Below are 19,344 nucleotides of genomic sequence, written 5' to 3' on the forward strand. Positions count from 1 at the left end.
CAGTTATGTCTCCCTCATATGTTGTATGTAGTTGTAGCAAACTCTGATGGTTTTGATGATTATATTCAAATTTGGTAGGGAAATAGAGCAAATACGGTATCAACTAAGCAGATGATATATCATTAAATTATTTTGAGGCCGTCGTAGAGCGGCTCTGTGTGTAAACTGAGTTTTAAGAATTATCAGATTACTTCAGGTGACTGTTTTGAAGTTTGTCCACATTAGCATGGACTAACTGATATTAAGTGTTGTTTCAGCACTGCATTTACTTAAAACTTGGAAATACAATTTTTTTATTTTGACCCTGACCCGCCTAAAAAAATATTTCTTCTTAAAATAAATGCCTGTACATGCATACATGCATTGAACTATATACTTCAATATAGTTCCCTGTAAGATTTCTAAATCAGGGATCCAACCCAGTATTACACTAATACAACAGTATTTATCCTTTGTTTGTTCTCTCTTCTATTAAAAATTATGAAAAAAATGATAGTGACATTATTAAGTTCAACCTCTTTGTCAAGTGAAACCCAACGTGCGACCCCCGTTCTTTTAAGGGTTTATTTGGTGCTCGTTTCATTCGCGGAGTGATAAGCAGGGAACCCCGAGCGCCGCGGCAGACCTTCGCGCAGCCGCGGAGGGATACGGCATCCGGAGAACCAGCCCGCCGCGCGGCTTCTACTTTCCCACCGGCATCATTTGCGCCTGACGGGGACGGTTGATGGAAGTCTCACAACGGCTGCGTATCGTTTTAACGTTTTCATCTGAACGGGGGTGAAGTTTTGCCGAGGTGTTTGTTGAACCGTTTGTCTTGTCCGGTTCCTCTTGAAAATGATATTTTTTTTTATTTTTTTAGGATATTCTGTTCGCTTAATTACTTGATTTATTTGTGTTGTTCCAGCAGCTATCAACTGAAGGGGGGCGTCTTTTCTCGCCAGCCGTTTTCTGCCTCGTCTCCTCGCCTTTAAATCAAGCCTGAAAAGCGGTTCATCGTCTTGAGGAGACCCGATTTACTCCGCCGAAATGGGGGTAAGAAATGCTTTTTATTTTTATTTTTTTTCCTGTGAATGTCTTAGTTTGGACGTTGCGAAATTTCTTCTTTTTTAAAAAAAAAAAGTCGTTTCTACGTTTAACAACACGGTCTGTTTTTTTTGATAACGGCAGAGGGAAGAAGGCTCAGGCGTGATATGTTATAATGGCGTGATGTTATAATGACGTGAAACACGGTGGGATATTCACGGTTAGTCTGAAATACCTGCAGCTGTTAACTGCTTTTAAGCGGTAAACTCTTTCAACTGCCCTGCTGCGTGTGTTTGGACTCAAACGGCTCTCGTTGCTCTCGGACAGTTATCGTATCAGGTGCCTGCTGCTGTCAACGTCTTATATCGACACCGAAACAATGGTTGACGAGGGTTAACGGTCGTAGAGGAGACGCCTGTTGCCTTGGTAACTTTGGAGGGGGGAGGAGGGGGGGGAGGAGGGGGAGTCCAGACTCTCCTGGGTGGTAACGCGTCCCAGTAACGATCTTCTCGTTACTGTCACTCCGAGCGAACACCGACGATGAAGCTGTTTTAATTAAATAACCGTTTTCCACGTGAGAAATCCCGATTCATTTTCGTTTCTATAATATTCCCGCCCGTCAGTTGGTGCATTTTCATTCAAACATTACGGTGCATCGTGTCGTTGTCATTGACGACGCCGGGCTTAGTGGAAATGTAGAAGCAGCTGTGGTCTGGGTTCCAAACGGGCACAGACGAGTGCATCGAAATCGTTCCTCAAACACCACCCTCCCCCCCACCCTCCTTCTCCCACCACCCCTCCTCTACAGACCCTAAAAATGTCGATTGATAAGTTTCCCAAAGGAAGGTGCTCTCCACGAGGGTAGACACAGCCGACACCTCCACCATCTCGTTTTACCAGAGGAGTCTCACAGAACCTCGATACTCCATCAGGTGGTGAAGGACATCCTGTTCTAGCCACTAAATTTAAACTCCATGATGTCATTCCTGCTGAAAAATGACTGTTGTATCCCTGTAGAGTTATTATGAGGCATTATCTAGTGTCCAAACTCAGTGAGGTGGTATTACAACCTTGTATTGCTTCATGAAATGTTCCTATTCTCCTGCAGCATGTCTTATTTTTCAGAGTATTTCCAATACATTATCATTTTTTTGTTGTGGAGTGTGGAGCCTATAAAACAAGGCTAACATGATGTGCTGCAGGAAATTATAGCCTCATTTCTTCAGTGTCAAGTGTCATGGTCCATCCCTCCTAATGAAGTATGATGGCCAGTGGTTACTTCTCTCCACCACATCCGGGCGTGGGGGGTGGGGGGTGGGATGAGGGTGCACTCAGGCCGAGTTGTGGAAACGGTGCCGCTCTGTCACGGTCTGTAAAGCTGTCCGCGATATCGCCAGAGGGGGAAGCGGCACACAAATCTGACTACTGCGTCGAGGAGGAGGAGGAGGAGGGTGTGTCTGTGTGTGGAGGGAGGTGGAAACTCCCCCCATGCACAAACACACGGGGGGAGCGCAGTTATAGAGTGAGAGGAGATTTGGGTGAAATGGACTATGAGGGGGGGGGGGGGGGGGGCACAGGGAGGTTCAGCTGAAACAGGCAGCGAGAGCCATTTGACCCGGGCCAATCAATTGAGAGGGACGGCTGCTGCAAGAGGCAACGATCGGGTTGGTGGGTGAAGGGATGGAGAGCACAGATGGAGCGAAGGTCAGCCGCTCTGGGCCTCGCAGGGAGGTCCTGTTTAGAGGAAGAGTGGCCAAGACACTGAGACTGAGGGAGACGGAGATAGAAAGAGATGCCGTCTGTGGTGAGTCACCTTGAGAAGGGGGAATCGTGGAAAAGATGGAGGAGTGGAGGAAGAGACGCTGCTGTCGTTCAATGGTGAAACAAAGGAGGGAGCGGTTGTTGGAGCTTGAGGAGAAAAATGAAAGAGATATTCAAGGATGAATGCATCTGCTGATATCCCATAATGCACTTGGTACAGAAGCCTCAGGAAGACAGCCAATCACTGTGGAGGATGAGTATTGTGTGTGTGTGTGTGTGGCATGCAGTCCATCAGTATATTCTCGGTCGGCCAGTCCACTGATCTGTGTGATTATCCATTTCTTTGCGTGTGTGTGGTTATGATGATCTACTGTGGCCCTACCAGAGCTAACTGACCTCCACTGGATGAAATACAGCAGCAATATCCTCCATTCAAAGATCAGAGCTCACGTGACATTTTGGTCACTGAAACATCCTCAGATTTAGCTGAAATATACAGTAGGTTAAATGCCACATGCTGAACACGGCTAAATACGATGGGATTCAGAGCCAGCTGCTGGATATTATGGTCTGATAGTATGGAGGCTCCTGACAGAATTTACATGAGCAGTCAACTCTGAGTGAGCTCCAAATGTTTGTGAATAAACATACAATTGGCAGCAGTGCTTTCATGTCAAATTTGTAATGGCATTCGGAATTATATTAAAATTTGGGACGGCCCAGTGGTAGTTTATACGATCACCAGATCGCTCACTTGGATTTGCGGCATCCTTACAATATTGATCTCTTTCCTGGGCTTTACCTTTTAATTTATTGTTGCTGTTTTTGAAGCCCTTCATGTGTCAATCAAACTGGGATATAGTGATAAAATGTCCCCGTCTGATGTCTGAGATTTAACCATTGATTTCAGCAGATTAAAAAACATCTGATCCAGTCTTCCTCGGACCTGTGGTGCCCGGTACCACAGGCCCGGCTCGGTAGAGTCCGGCAGAGAGAGCAGACTACAGATGTTCAGCACGTCAATCTGTCCTGCACATCAACAGAGAACATCTGCTGCTCAGACCTCCTCAGGTTTTACAGCCTGTAACTACACTGAATAGAGATTCAGGTTCAAATGCATTCGATTCGTTCCGTTTCATATTGAGTGGCATTGAAAAGAATGAACCAGTGAGATGCATAAACTATGTATTCATTGATAAAATTCAGTGTGTGAGAAGTTGAATAAATCAGTTCTATGTTACAATATACCAACATGTGACGTGACAGATTTTCTCAAGGATGTCGTCGTATCCTGAAGTTTTAGTCACTTTCTCGATTCATTGATTAACGCAGCTGACTGACAAAAAAAACAAAAAATTCTGTCTTGACTTGATGCCAGTCATAAGACAACCAAATACATCTAAATACAATGGTAACAATTGGATGTCTGCTGTATTTGCCGGTGTGTAATTCAGATATATCAGGCTTCTTTGACTCTTTATATCTGAAGGTGGATGTGTGTGAGGACTCGTGTCAGAGCAGCAGGGAGCAGCGCACATCTGCAGGGTTTCAGAATAGTTCTTGTCATGGAGTGAATGTCAGACCGAGTTAACTGTCTGAGACAGACAGATAGAGTTGTGCTGTATAGACATGGTTGTATGTCTGGGAGCAATGATTAGGATCTGTTTTCCGGGATCAATGTTAGATATTTATTCACATCATCTTTCAAATTGAAGTCACGGGACACTGGACAGTTTTATTATCTGCTTTTCATCACAGAACAGTTCACAGCTGAGCATCCTCATGTGTTTAGTTGAATTTAGACACCAGAGGAATTTGTTTGGATTGAGGCACAAACTAAGTGAAGTGTAAATTCATCTTTTTTTTTGTCTGCTTCGTCACACTGTGTGTGGTCCTCATTCATATTAGTTATGTCCCAGAATCTCTGGAGGATTTTCCTCAGGGTTGAATATTTACATCCAAGGATACAAAAAGGCATCGGTGATTATTCTTTTATTTATGTTTTTTTGGAACTAAAAGTTATTTAACAAACAATGTTGATATTTGATTAAATAGTGTCATATATGATTTATAGTACGGACACAGATTAGAAAGTAAGGAAGGTGCGGAAGAGAAGAAAGAACATGAATGTGTCCTATTGGAAGTGGAAAGACGTCATTTTCCTGGTTCAGTCTGTGTTAGTTTACAAACACGCAACGCAGAAGATGTTTCAGCATTGTGAAGAAGTGAATGAGTGCAGATGAATGAGAGGCTGCGGTTGTAAAGATCGTAGAGAGAGAAAGAGAACGAGAGAGAGATTATTGTTGTTCAGTGGGTTAATCTGTCGGTGTAGTAAACAGCTGTAATCTGATGGCCTGCTGGATGCGACTGTCCGGGGGAAACACTGCACCTCCTGACAGATGGCAACAAAATATACACACACACACACACACACACACACACACACAGTATACACGCATAAACACACAGTGCGTGTAAATTCACGTGAACACAGAAAAAAACAAGAATGAAACAACATGCTCACATTTGCAGCCCAGCATAAAAATAATCACGTCCGCACAGATGGAATAAAAGATGAATAACTCGAGCAAAAATGCACAGAGGGATATTGTATAAACACACATTGTTTACAGACAATGTGTACACTTTAAATACCAATAAGGATTTATTTATTTGTTCTTTAATTTCGATGATGTAACAATCTGCAGCCAGTGAAACACTGAATTTTGTATCTCCACAAATAGTCGTATGGGGGGACCAAAGACATGCTGAGGGACAAGAGGGCAAGATTTCAGCCAACAGGCAACCAAACACAGAGTGACTGCAACGTAGAGCAGAGCAGAGCCTTTAGCTGTAGTAGTCAGTATCACTAGTGTTGGTCATGAATTACTGTGAGCATTCTCAGACCCAAACACTTACTGAAGAATCAACTGTTGTGCAAAACAGCTTTTAGACAATCGTGGCACCTTCAAATATTTCTCTAGCACATGAGCTGATGTAATTCTGAATGTCAAAAGCTATTTTAGGCAAAGGATGAGGAACGCTTGCCAAATAAGCATTAAATGGAGCATCTATTTAGAAAAATAAAACCTGCTGAACAATAAATGAAATAAATAGCAAAAAGATAATACAACATAGCTGGCCAGATATTTGATATGAATAAAACATTAGTGCATTTCTGCTGTACTACATACTGTATATAGATAAAGTTCATTTCAACACTTAGATACATTTTAAATAAGTGCGTCTGTTGAAGAACAACAAAAAAATAACAGATGCTAAACAGCATAAAACAACTGTCAAATCAGTGTGAAACCTCTCAGCCCAGACTAATCACATGAGAGCTTTCCCAAAATAAATCTGTTCTCCCCTCTCATTGTGTGAGGTTGAACACAGTCTGATTTATAATATGTTGTTGTTTTTTTTTCACAGCATATGATCTCGCATTAGTATTAGTAGTTCCAGGACATATCAGCTGAGTTTAGACCCAAAGTTTCTTAGAGTGTGGCCTAAGGAGATCAACACCTTACATCAAGGTGTGCATAATTATTAGGCAGCTTCTTTTCTTCAGGCAAAATGGGCCAAAAAAGAGATTTAACTGACTCTGAAAAGTCAAAAATCTTAAAAAGTATTTCATAGGGATGCAGCACTCTTGAAATTGCTAGATGAAAATAAACAAGTGAGATGGGAAAATTGTAGTTTTTCATTTAGTTGCATAATAATTCTGCACACAGATATTCTCCTAAAAAAAAAAAAGAAGCTCACTTTTACTTTCTTAAATATTCAGGTTTGAGGCTTCTTAACATTTTGGATTGACAGAGAGCACTGTAGTTGTTCAATAATAAAATGAATCCTCAAAAATACAACTTGCCTAATAATTATGCACTAAGTGTTAAAAAAAAAAATTAAAAAGCTTCTACATTCATGAGATTGTACGTCAGATACGAGCGCTCTGGTCCTAATTTTAATTGGACCCTTTTCCTGTGTCTCTGGGAGACGCAGTGGTGAGCTGAGCAGCTGGCTGACATTACTTCTGTTCTAGAAACCCTCTGGTTGTTCATTCTGCCTGGTGCATGCTGGGTAAATTTGTTCTGATCTAAAAAGGTACAAACACCGCAGGAGCGTATGAGCAACACACACAAAGCGTGGCATGTTTTTGGATGATGTTGCTGCTAGAAAAAAATAACTGCATCCTTACAACACTGACGCAGAGACCATTTAGGAAGTCTGTAGAAATTGATGTAATTCAGCCAATTTTCTTCTTTTGAAATCAAACCTTGCTTTTTTTAATGCTAAGTTGTGTTTTTTGCTGCTGTTATATCTCAGCACTCCAAAGGCTCAGTTTGTTAAAGGTTTTTTACTGATGTTTCCAAAAGACTAATTAATGATATTTCATTTCATTTTTTTGCCTATTGATCTACTAACTATTGGAAGTATTCAGTGTTTTCCCCACAAAATGATTTTCTTTGCAACTTTAAAACAACTGCAGAGTAAAAACAATTCAATTATTTTAGGGTTAACTCCTTTTAAACATTATTTATCACCTCTTTATCTGGTCAGCAGGAAGATACTGAAGGATTTATCTCTGCCTTTAAATAAATAGTTATTTACTGAAATGTCCTTGGAAAATACATGACTTAGAAAATATTCAAAGAAAATAAAGCTGCAGGTTTTTCCAGACCTCCATTAATCATCAAGCTGACACACGAACCATTTACACACACACACACACACACTCAAACTTATATCCAGACCAGCTAATGGAGGGCAGTAGCGGTTCTGAATATCCCAAGATGCACGTCACAGTTAGAGAGTTTTTTCTTCCCTCCTGGGCCCCGATCGGTCGTCTCTCTGTCGTTCCACCTTCTGGCCTTTCAGTTTCCCTCCATCGTCCTCTCAGACACGGAGACGGTCTGAACGACAGAAGCCTAAACAGCGCTGGTGTAAATTGCAGTTAAAGTGGAGCTCTTGAGACAGACTTGTGCTCTAATGATGCCAGATCTAATCAGGAAGCGTCAAGTTCCCTTTCTCATAACAGGGGATTATATCTGTGTTTGGATCTCAATCTGAATGTTTTGTCTGGGTCTTTATATGGAAGAAAAATAGTATTCCGGCATCCATGCATTTTCCCAGGATCCTTTGTGTTGACCAAATGTTTTTGTCTGTCTTTGCTGAGACTTTCTTGCCTTTTCTCTCAGGTAGTGGTTCTGTTAGTGTTGTGATTTGGATTGTGTTGGTGTTAAGTACATTGTGTTGAAATGAAATGTATTTTTTTTAATCTATTGTATAAGTCACATGTCAGGACCAAAGTAAGTGATGTTGTGTTTGTGTGTTCCAGTACGGACGGTCGGACAGCTACCGCGCGGCCACCACGCAGAACAAGAATGAGAAGGAGTTGCTCAAGAAGAAGAGGAGAAGCAGCAATATGGATGACCTGAAGAAGGAAATTCCCATAGTACGTACACTGCTTCCTACTTCCTGTGACCTCACTGCTATTTCCTGCAACCCTGCCCCAGATGCTGATAGTAACACCACACCTCTTTCAGAAATACGTTTGTTTTCACCTACTCAGCGTTTTAGGTTGGCAGTTTACAAATCCACAAAAAGCATATCATTGACGGAATAAACAAAAGTCCTGCTCAGTAGTGAGTAGTTTGTAGATCCTGGCCTCAGTCCAGCATCCAAAGAGCTACCATCCAACCATAATGTAATCTCCCTGTTTGAAAAGGACATAACAGTGACGTGGTATTGGTAGCAGCTGGTGTACAGTAATGGTACTGTGTGGTTTGAGGTAATATGTCGGAGCAATATAATCCTGTTGTGAAAAGATTGGCTCCTGCACGGGGCAGGAAGCCAAACCCACAGGCTGTCCCTTTGATATGAAACAATACGAGATGCTTCAGATAAACAAAACCACTTCAAAAATGTTATCAGGCTTCAAAGATACTTGAAATTCTTTGAGGAAAATGTATTAAATAGACAGAGGTTTTGAATTGACACAATAATTAATAATTATGCTGTTTAAATTAATTATCAATTTTGATCCTTTGTAGACGGAACACAAAATGTCTATTGAGGAGGTTTGCCAGAAATTCAAGACCGACACCGTCCAGGTAAGTTGTTCACTTCAAATCACTAGTGATACCTTTCTACTTACAACTTAATATTTCTGTTTCTGCCTTGATTTAACACTGTCAATAATTATTCAGTATCAATGTTATCACAGTGAGTGCATCTCTTATAAAATGTGTTCAGATTGCTTGGGTCTATTTTACATTAGTTGGTCCCATTCACAAAACGTTCTCTTTTCTCCTCTGTTCTTTTTTTCTTCCTCTGTCCTAATTCTCCTCCATTCACACTCATTCCTTCCTTCCCTGCTTCTTTTGCTACTTGTTTTCTTTTTATAACTCCACCTTTTCCACCATCCTCTTCCCCATCTTCATCTAGCTCTCATTTAATAATCCATCTTCCCTCTTTCCTCTCTCCACCCCTCCTCTGCCACTTCTAGGGTCTGACCAATGACAAGGCAGCAGAGTACCTGGCCAGGGATGGCCCCAATGCCTTGAGTCCGCCCCCTTCCACCCCAGAGTGGCTCAAGTTCTGTCGTCAGCTGTTCGGTGGCTTCTCCATCCTGCTTTGGGTCGGTGCCATCCTCTGCTTCTTGGCCTACGTCATCCAGGTCGCCACGGACGACGTGCCCCCCAAGGATAACGTAGGTGGAGGGTTGCAAAGTCCATAGCCTTCCAGCAGGTTACATAAATCAGATGGATGGAACAGAGCCAGGAAGCTAATTTGCTGGCCAATTTGAGAGAGGAAGATATCCAATAGTTAATAAAGGGTCAGCTTTATATAAACTGGTAGAAAAACTTGAGTGACATTTATTTTTAAGTTTCACAGCTATGATCCTTCTGAATACAGAGTCAGCTAACACTGTATAAGTATTGTGTGCACAGTAATAAAGAAACATTTTATATCCATCTTTGTAGATCGGTGGGTTGATTAAATCCCCAAATCTCTTGTCATCACAATCAAAGGCTAAAACTCCAAACTGAATATCCAAACATCAGAGAGGGTCTGTAGCGAGGGTCGGCTGAGTTGCAGCTCGCGTGTGCTTTCCCCGTCCTGTAGCGCATCACTTTACAGAGCAATTTGCTGAGTCACGAGTCCTTAGGGAAGAGGCCGTGTCAGCGATAAAGGTTGTGTCAGCTGTTTGTCCACATCATGCCACCGAGCCATCTCGAGAGTGACAGACGCCGTCCTGTTAGCATCCATTTTGGGGCTCGCCACGGGGAGGTGTGACTCCTGGCGCTGGTAATGGGAGGATAAGCGAAGGGTGTTCATGGGTCAGCACGGTTTCATGCCGGGTCAGAGCGCAGAGTGGAGCCGAGGACTGAGGCTGAGCGGCTCTGACGCACAGCATGGAAGGACAAAATCCTCGGCTCAGACCACAGGGAGGATTCGGGGGACGGGCGGGGGGACAGCAACAGTGTTGAGTCAGTATGACCGACCAAGACTGTAATACACACTCTGTATCACACACCGATGACCCGCTACAGTTGTGTCTGATGCTGTGGATGGGAGCGCTTTGTGGGAAGATTATTTAAAAGAGCAGATTTCGACCCTCAAATGGTGACAAAACATGAGACGACAGACAAACTGGAGTCGTCATAAAACAGCTGGCAGAGGAGACGGCAAACAGATGGACAGCGTCCAGGTCACTGGGTTTACATCAAACCTCGTAGCTGTCAGCTACTGAAACGAAAGGCTGAAAGATGGTTTGTGTTATTTCTAGAATTCAAGCTTTACAGAAGCCTCAGTTTCCTGAAAAATCTTCTTCACCTCGTACTCTCCTCTGAAGTCCAGAATTTGATGTCAGGAGTTTTCAACTTGATGTTTTGTCTCTCTCCACTCGCCGATTGTTTTTCTCTTCCTTTCCTCTCACGTGATACATTTTAGACAAAGATGAAGTCACTTGATTAATTTCTGCATTAAAATATGAATTATTATAATTCTTTCTTGCTCCTCTTTGTGTCTCTGCCCCTGCAGCTGTACCTGGGTGTCGTGCTGTCAACTGTCGTCATCATCACCGGCTGCTTCTCCTATTTCCAGGAAGCTAAGAGCTCCAAGATCATGGAGTCCTTCAAGAACATGGTCCCTCAGGTATCAGACACTCAACAAATCAACAGCAGGAGGATGTGGAGATACTTTTGAGGCAGTTGCTGCCAACATTACCAGATTTCTTTCAGGTTTTTTACTCAAAATTACTGGTTGAATCTTTGTATGTTTTAACTTCTGGGTGTGTTTTACAATAACATTTTAGCATGTATGCAAAGGCAATAGTGGAATACTTGAAGAGATTATTCTTTTTCGACAGTATTTCAATAACAGCTTTCCAACTTTCTGAGTGTTTGTCTTTATATAATCTATTGTAAATGATCATGTTTGGACTGGATTTATTAACAGCTATAATTGTAATTACTAATCTCAGTGTTTCCCCTACCGTTGTCTGAAGGAAACAAAATACGAACGTACTCAGAACTGCAGTTACGTCCAGTAACCACTTACTTACTTACTTACTTCCTGTGCACCGGTTTCTTTCGGTGTGAGAGTCGCTCGTGCATTTTTCTGTCACAACCCATCGCGCCCCGCCGAGGCTGTCTGGCTCAGGGAAACACTGAAACTGAATTTACTTGACTGATGAGGTTATAAGAAAATAATTTATCCAGCAATAGCTTGAGGGATTAAACTGCTGTGATTCAGAGACTAAAGGATGATGTTTACAAGTCAGTGGATCCTAATGAGTAGGTTATTTGGGGTTCTTAAGCTCTGCGGGAGTTTAGTAAGTGGAAAACTATTTCTATGAAGCTGCCACAGCTTTCACTATTATTATTTTTTGTCGATCTGTCATGTACCTTTCAATTGCTTCAATGTTACACTGTTGTCCCACCTTCTCCTTAACCTTTCTCGAAATAGCATTTTCACAGAGATTTTGTGTTATTTTTGACATTACTAAGCTTCAACTTTGTAACAGCTGACTGTGCTTTAATCTGTTTGTTCTCACTCTTTCTGTTCCCAGCAAGCCTTGGTGATCCGTGAGGGAGAGAAGATGCAGATCGATGCCGAGCAGGTGGTTATAGGAGACCTGATGGAGGTGAAAGGAGGAGACAGCATCCCCGCTGACCTCCGCATCATCTCCTCCCATGGCTGCAAGGTGAGGCGCAGATACACTCCTGTAATTACACCGACCCGAGGACCGAACAACACTTTCCATAACGCTGCCTTTGAGTTAAGTGTCTCAAGAGCGTAAAGTTAATAAAGCTGTAAGTGTTTGTCTCTAACTGGCTTTGTTCTGTCCAACATGAATCCACTCAACCAGTTACTCACTCCCTCGTCTTCCTCGTCTTCCCCGTTTTCCTCGTCTTCCTCGTCTGTGTCTCTGCTCTGTCCAGGTGGACAACTCCTCCCTGACCGGTGAAGCAGACCCCCAGCTCAGGTCAGCCAACTGTACCCATGACAACCCCCTGGAAACCCAAAACATTGCCTTCTTCTCCACTAACTGTGTCGAGGGTACGTTTACCACCATCATCGCATCATACACGACATAATATTCACTGTAACGGCGTTTCAGTACTTTACATGTGGTTCGACGAAGGAGTGACATCGCCCGTCATTATAGCAGCCCGTTGACTAGAAATGTGATCCTTGGACCAGTTTGTTTCTGGAGGAGCCAGTTCAGTGCAGGGAGGACCTGCTGCTCAGTGCTATAATAGAAAAAGTAATAATGCATGGCGCCCTCTTGTGGACACACTGTTACATCACAACCTGCAGTATGCTTCCAAGCATCAAGTCAAGTCTGTCCATTCATCGAGCACATATTCTCTTCTCGATGTATCCATTTGTGATTTTCTCTTTCCGATACAGAAGTCTATCATTTATAGAACCTCTGCCTCCTTTTCACCAGGAACTGCACGTGGTATTGTTGTGGGCATCGGTGACCAAACGATGATGGGCCGCATCGCCACCCTCACCTCGGGCCTGGAGAGTGGCAAGGTGATACATTCTCTGCCCCCGTGACTACACATAGCTAAACATGAAGCTGTGGCACCTGTTGTTATAATAATCAAATATGTGCCTGTTGGGCTTTTTGCACGTTTTATGGGTTTTCTATGGATGATTTCGGATTACTTACTTCAGAAGTTCTCTATTTGAATACAAGTTCAGCTATCAAAGGGTTGAATGACCCTGAAAGCTTCAAGTCTCTCAATCAATCAAACATCTTTTTTTCCGCTCCTCAGACACCCATCGCCAGGGAGATCGATTACTTCATCCAAGTTATCACGGGTGTGGCTGTCTTCCTCGGCCTGACCTTCTTCATCCTCTCAATCGTCCTGGGTTACACCTGGCTGGAGGGTGTCATCTTCCTCATCGGTATCATTGTGGCCAATGTGCCCGAGGGACTGCTGGCCACAGTCACTGTGAGTTGGCCGAGAGATTGGAAACCGAGAGTGTCTGAGATGTTTAAGTGTGTGTGGTGTATTTTAAGGGCAGTTGTAGGACGCCTTCATCTGGCAGATCAAACTTGTTCAATAGTCTGTTTGTGTTTTTCTTCACTCCGGAGTTGTCAGTGATTTGGGCAGACTTGGGTCAAACAGTGGCTTCATATACATATCAAAGCTACATGAAATCAAAGATAAAGAATGACTTTCTTTTTGACTGAAACTGTTCTGTGATGAAATGTCACCGCTTTTAAAAGTAGTATTTATAGTTCCTTTTAGTCCATAAAAAGCCACTCTATTGTAGATTTAGTGATTTAGGGGATTGTTTTGCACAACAGATTAGAGTTAAGATTTTGTTACCATTAAATGTCACCTATCAGATGTGTGCAGTTACCCATGTCTGACCATGTGCTCTCTGTTGTTGTGTAAACAAATGTTATTTTGTGTTTTGTGCAGGGAGTTTGACCGGTGTTGTGTCGTCGTGTGCGGTTCGATTCGTCCCGGCTTGTTTTCCGTGCCTGTGTGTTCTCTGTGTGGTTTGATGTTGCTGTGTTTGCGTGCATTACTGTGTGTATCTCTGTATTGTTGTTGTGCGTTAACACTCCCCTTGTCAGTATGTTGTTTCCGTGGTGACGCCTCTGTGTGTCTCTCTCTCCATCTCTCTCCCTAGGCAGCCCCGTATGTGTTTGTGTTTCTCTCTCCAACTTCCTCTTCGTATGTCTCTCTCTCTCTTTTCCAGGCCAGTCGCGGTGCTGTCTGCAATGACAACGGCTAGCTAATGTAATGCTATTAGGCCAATGATTAAATAGGTCTGACGAACTGAATTCGGTCTCCTCTGCTTGGCCTTGGCTGGTGCTGTTTGGCCTGCCGGTCTTGCTGCATGATAACATAATGCACCGCTGCTCTGCTGCACCGCTTCACTCGGTCATATTCTCTCTGCTTTGCTTGTTGGGCTGTGTTGTTGTTTCTCAAAGGAGCTTCCAGTGCATTTTGCTACATAGAGTAACATTTAGTGAGCAGGATGAGCATCTGCAGGTGTTTTGGGTAGTTTGGTTGTTGTGTGTGTGTGTGTGGGGGGGGGGGGGGGGGGTGCATGTTTCAGGTAAGTATGCTACTGATGTTACTGCTCTTTGGCAGAAGTTAGTTTAGTGCCTGGAGATGCTCATCTGCAATTTAGGTCTATCATATGGATACTGACTTATTTTCTTTCTTTCTCTCCCTTTGATGTGTTTGTGTCTGTCTGTCTTATCCGATCATCAACAACTTCCTTCCTCCATTCGTCCTTCTCTCCTTCCTCTCCTCTGCCGCTCCTACTTCTTCCTCTGCTTCTCTCGCTTCACTTCTTCTCTTCCAGGTGTGTCTGACTCTGACTGCCAAGCGAATGGCCCGTAAGAACTGCCTGGTGAAGAACTTGGAGGCCGTGGAAACTCTGGGCTCCACCTCAACTATCTGCTCCGACAAGACGGGCACGCTGACCCAGAACAGGATGACGGTGGCCCACATGTGGTTCGACAATCAGATCCATGAATCCGACACCACCGAGGACCAGACTGGTGAGCTTCTCCTCTCTCTCGCCTGCTTTTATGCAACCGGTGTTAAATCTGTGTCTTCATGCAAAATAATAAGAATATTACTGACTTCAGTTTCTCGATTTATGTATTTATTACAGGCCAGCATCCCAAATGAGCCGGTACTCCTTGTAAAATATACTTATTAGTTGGTCTGTTGTGCTTTGAGCTCTAACCGGCAATCAAATCAAGCTTCTGACAAGCTGCCTGTTACATCTCTCTAAACAAACGCCAGACTACCTTCAGTAATATTCAGTTAGACGCCACACAACTGATTTGAAACAAAAGACTGGAGAAAAGCAGAAGAGGAAATGTTAAGATTTCATTTTAAACCTCGCCTGCATGCTGGTAGTTTGTGGAACAGCTGGATGCCTGAGTGGAGCTGAGATGGAACGGGGATATTCACTGTCCTCCGGTGACAACAGTCACAAATGTTTCTTTTTTACCTTTTTAGGCTCCTCCTTCGACAAGACCTCATCAACATGGTTGTCTTTGGCCCGCGTTGCTGCTCTGTGCAACCGCGCTGTGTTCAAGGCCGGTCAGGACTCTGTTCCCATCCTCAAGCGTGAGGTGGCCGGCGATGCCTCCGAGTCTGCTCTGCTGAAATGTATCGAGCTGTGCTGCGGCTCCGTCAAGGCCATGAGGGAGAAGAGCAAGAAAGTGGCCGAGATCCCGTTCAACTCCACCAACAAGTATCAGGTGAAGGCCCTCAAGTTACACAACCTCAGTAAACATGAACAGAAACCAGAAGCTTTGTAGTAAATAGGCTTAAACATACACACACACACACACACACACACACACCGCATACTCACATGTTGAACAATACTAATTCTTAAATCTGCTCACCATCAGCTCTCAATTCACAATAACGAGGATGAAAACGACAACCGCTACCTGCTGTTGATGAAGGGCGCTCCGGAGAGGGTCCTCGACTGTTGCTCCACCATCATGCTGGAAGGCAGGGAGCTGCCCATGAACGACGAGATAAAGGAGTCTTTCCAGAACGCCTATGCGGAACTGGGAGGAATGGGAGAGCGAGTACTGGGTGAGAACCATCAGAAAATAGGCGTCACTGTTCTGTGTCAAACTATGCCGTGTAAAATTCTAGAAATTCATTGACAATTCCTCTTCTTTTCCCAAATTCCTGCAGGATTCTGCCAGAGGTTTATGTCAGAGGAGAAGTACCCGAAAGGTTTTGCCTTCGACACGGATGACATCAACTTCCAGGCGGACGACCTTTGCTTTGTGGGTCTCATGTCCATGATCGACCCTCCCCGCGCTGCTGTGCCCGACGCTTTGGGCAAATGCCGCTCTGCTGGCATCAAGGTGGGCACCTCTCAGTTCTGACATTTAAAGGAGCAGATAAAGAAACGAAGCATCCAGCTGAATGCGAAGGTTGTGGATGATGGTCACGCACATTACTGGAAGAATCTCACCCAACATGATCTGAATGAATTGTGTGTTATTTCGCTCATCCTTCCTCATATTCATCTTCTGTCTCTGCTTACTAATGCTGTTCCTCATATTGCTCTCCTGCTTCTCGTCCTTCTCAACGGTTTCGATACTTCGTGTCATCTTTCATTCCCTTTCATCACTTTTCTTAACTCCTCGTAGGTCATTATGGTGACTGGTGACCACGCAATTACAGCCAAGGCCATTGCCAAGGGTGTTGGTATCATCTCCGAGGGTAACGAGACAGTCGAAGACATCGCTGCACGTCTGAACATTCCCGTCAGCCAGGTCAACCCCAGGTTAGACCGCAAACACAAATGAAAGCATTTATGCTTGTGGCCTCTTTTACTTTGGTGCAACAGTGACATTTTTTTTCTATTCATCCATAAAAGCTACAGCTGATCAACTCCAATGCCGTTCCAGATGACACACTTCCCTTTAGTACACTGATAAAATAGTGCTCTGACGTGTTGTTTCAAATCGCACACTGACCGGAAATAACCTCCTGCCAAAATATCTGCAGTTTTAATTATTTTACCCAGAAATCAACATGTTTTCATACCTTCTGTTGAACACACTCAGTAAACACACTGATTCTTCTGTCCAGCAGCAGCAGGGGAAAACAAACACTTTTGTGCAGCGTTCAGGAACAACTGCAGCTTCCTCAGACCCCTTGATTTGAAAATTCCCTCTGTCGGTGGCCCCGCCCCCTTCCTCTATGGCACCAAGATGGCGACCGTTTAGGGTGAAAAGTGTTCCAGAGTTTTAACACTTCTTTTTTGGGACCGTTTCGAGTGCATCATCCTGGTACTTGTAGTGCACTGCATGTTTCTGTACTCGACAGTGTGAACGCACTCAAAATAGTGAACGTTAGTACACAAGTACGCCATCAGGAGCACAACACAAAAGTATGTAAAAAGCCTCCATATGAGAGCTGTAATCTTCTACTTAGGTGAACTGAATTGACTGATGGTCTGTTCTGTGATGTGCAGGGATGCCCAGGCCTGTGTGATCAACGGTACCGATCTGAAAAACATCGATGAGGACCAGCTGGACGATCTCTTGAGGAACCACACAGAGATCGTCTTCGCCAGAACTTCCCCACAGCAGAAGCTCACCATCGTAGAAGGCTGCCAGAGACAGGTGTGTTCACTGGACATTCAGTTGTAGGCGCACACAAGTCAGCCAGTGTTGCCAGTGTGCGCTTTGCAGCATTTTGTGGCCCCCGATGTGAGTCTGTCGTGGCCTCCTTTCTCTGTCAGGGCGCCATCGTGGCTGTGACAGGCGACGGTGTGAACGACTCCCCCGCCCTGAAGAAGGCTGACATCGGCATTGCCATGGGAATCTCCGGCTCAGACGTATCCAAACAAGCCGCAGACATGATCCTGCTGGACGACAACTTTGCATCCATCGTCACCGGAGTCGAGGAAGGTGAGGAAAAAAAGAAAAGAAGGGAAAGCGGTAGAGAGGAGAAAGAATACAATTGTGAAGAGTGAAATATAGAAAGAATGGAAAGAGTTCAAAATGTTTTTTAGCGTCAGGCTTAAGGACGAGCCTTCATGTTCTCACACCTCTGTCCTTCCAGGCCGTCTCATCTTCGACAACCTGAAGAAGTCCATCGCTTACACTCTCACCAGCAACATCCCAGAGATCACCCCTTTCCTGTTTTTCATCCTGTTCAACATCCCGCTGCCTCTGGGCACCATCACCATCCTCTGCATCGACCTGGGAACCGACATGGTGAGAAAAACAGACACACACACACACACTGCAGAGTACAGCTGTAATGGGTTCGTGTCCAGTCGGTCTCAGGTGGACTCACGCATGGACTGCCTGAAGGCCTGATCTCTGAACAGTCACGCTTGTAGCGGCAAACCAGTGAGCATCATGCACACAAACATGTCAACTGTACACATCCATGTCAGACTGGTAGCAGGTGGCAAAACATGCAGACCGATGCCTGATAGACATCAACAGCAACAACCGGGTGTTCAGTACATTGAGGTAAGAGTGGTCATCTTCTCTTTACGAACCAATTCAGAAATCAGGTTCATTTATGTGTGCCAGAATGAAAACACCCTCCGGCATCATTTACGCTCCACACTCTTGACCCTGATGACCGGCCACATGCACCTGCTGCACTTCAGCTGCATGTAACGACGAATTAAACCTGCAGCAGAGGTCGAGTTCAAGCTCGTTGCCTGAAGAGTACTTATGCAAAAAGGACATTAGGGGGGACAGTGCAGGACCACTACAGGAAGTAGTGTAGTAGAGTCAATAAATGGACAGAATTTAAACCAAATGACAATATTAAACATTCGAGAAACAAAGATGATAGAAAACCATGTTTATAGCGTGACAGTGATATAAAAAAAACAACTCTGAAATAAATGTTTCCACGATGTCCCAGGCTGGCTGCACATACAAGAAGTTACAAATGAAGATAGCTAACATAATATTTAATCACAGATACCAGCCATCGCTCTTGCTTATGAAACAGCAGAGAACGACATCATGAAGCGTCAACCCAGAACCCCAAAGAGGGACAAACTGGTCAACGAGAGACTCATCAGTATCTCCTACGGACAGATTGGTAAGCACAACTGATAGTTACAGTTTATAACATGAACCGTAAACGGTGTTCAAGGTGAGACATGATATCGATACGACTTTCATTTTTAGGTAGTACAACAAATTAAATACTTTATTTTTTTGTGTGTGTATTGATATCAGTTCATATCAACTGCTGCTCATTTAATTAAAACATCCCTACTTTCTTTTTTCTGAATCTTAAAGATTATTTTGAGTGTTTTAGATTTGACTTTGTCAGATGAACCCGATCAGTGACTGATCAAAGTCTCTGTGTGTCTCTGCAGGTATGATTCAAGCTGTCGGAGGCTTCTTCGCCTATTTTGTCGTCATGGCTGAAAACGGTTTCCTGCCGTCCGCGCTGGTTGGTATTCGGCTCCAATGGGACGACCGCACCAACAACGACGTGGAGGACAGCTACGGGCAGCAATGGGTACGACCGTTTCCTTCCT

The 19,344-nt window shown here is 44.0% G+C and overlaps 1 protein-coding gene across 8 annotated transcripts in view; it reads left to right on the forward strand.

Moving 5' to 3' along the window:
* The first annotated feature begins 568 nt into the window (after window positions 1-568).
* The window catches only part of LOC138214256 (sodium/potassium-transporting ATPase subunit alpha-3-like), a 22,702-nt gene continuing 3,926 nt past the window's right edge, over window positions 569-19,344 (forward strand). Inside the window, exons 1-20 of one of the 8 annotated variants that reach the window (XM_069175685.1) lie at window positions 569-793; window positions 905-1,032; window positions 8,123-8,239; window positions 8,838-8,897; window positions 9,293-9,496; window positions 10,831-10,944; window positions 11,861-11,995; window positions 12,234-12,351; window positions 12,746-12,834; window positions 13,080-13,259; window positions 14,635-14,833; window positions 15,303-15,547; window positions 15,704-15,896; window positions 16,002-16,177; window positions 16,466-16,602; window positions 17,296-17,446; window positions 17,566-17,734; window positions 17,889-18,043; window positions 18,773-18,896; window positions 19,180-19,325. In XM_069175685.1, the coding sequence (XP_069031786.1) occupies window positions 1,027-1,032; window positions 8,123-8,239; window positions 8,838-8,897; window positions 9,293-9,496; window positions 10,831-10,944; window positions 11,861-11,995; window positions 12,234-12,351; window positions 12,746-12,834; window positions 13,080-13,259; window positions 14,635-14,833; window positions 15,303-15,547; window positions 15,704-15,896; window positions 16,002-16,177; window positions 16,466-16,602; window positions 17,296-17,446; window positions 17,566-17,734; window positions 17,889-18,043; window positions 18,773-18,896; window positions 19,180-19,325 (2,718 nt within the window). In that variant the 5' untranslated portion in view covers window positions 569-793; window positions 905-1,026. Of the gene's footprint in view, window positions 794-904; window positions 1,033-2,732; window positions 2,828-8,122; window positions 8,240-8,837; window positions 8,898-9,292; window positions 9,497-10,830; window positions 10,945-11,860; window positions 11,996-12,233; window positions 12,352-12,745; window positions 12,835-13,079; window positions 13,260-13,736; window positions 14,061-14,634; window positions 14,834-15,302; window positions 15,548-15,703; window positions 15,897-16,001; window positions 16,178-16,465; window positions 16,603-17,295; window positions 17,447-17,565; window positions 17,735-17,888; window positions 18,044-18,772; window positions 18,897-19,179; window positions 19,326-19,344 lie in introns of those variants that run through there. The other 7 variants (XM_069175686.1, XM_069175687.1, XM_069175684.1 and 4 more) reach the window with 7 other exon arrangements.

Source organism: Embiotoca jacksoni, unplaced genomic scaffold (assembly GCF_022577435.1).
Source record: "Embiotoca jacksoni isolate LCO1_2020_lvr unplaced genomic scaffold, fEmbJac1.0.p SCAF_7, whole genome shotgun sequence".
Classification (NCBI taxonomy): domain Eukaryota; kingdom Metazoa; phylum Chordata; class Actinopteri; family Embiotocidae; genus Embiotoca; species Embiotoca jacksoni.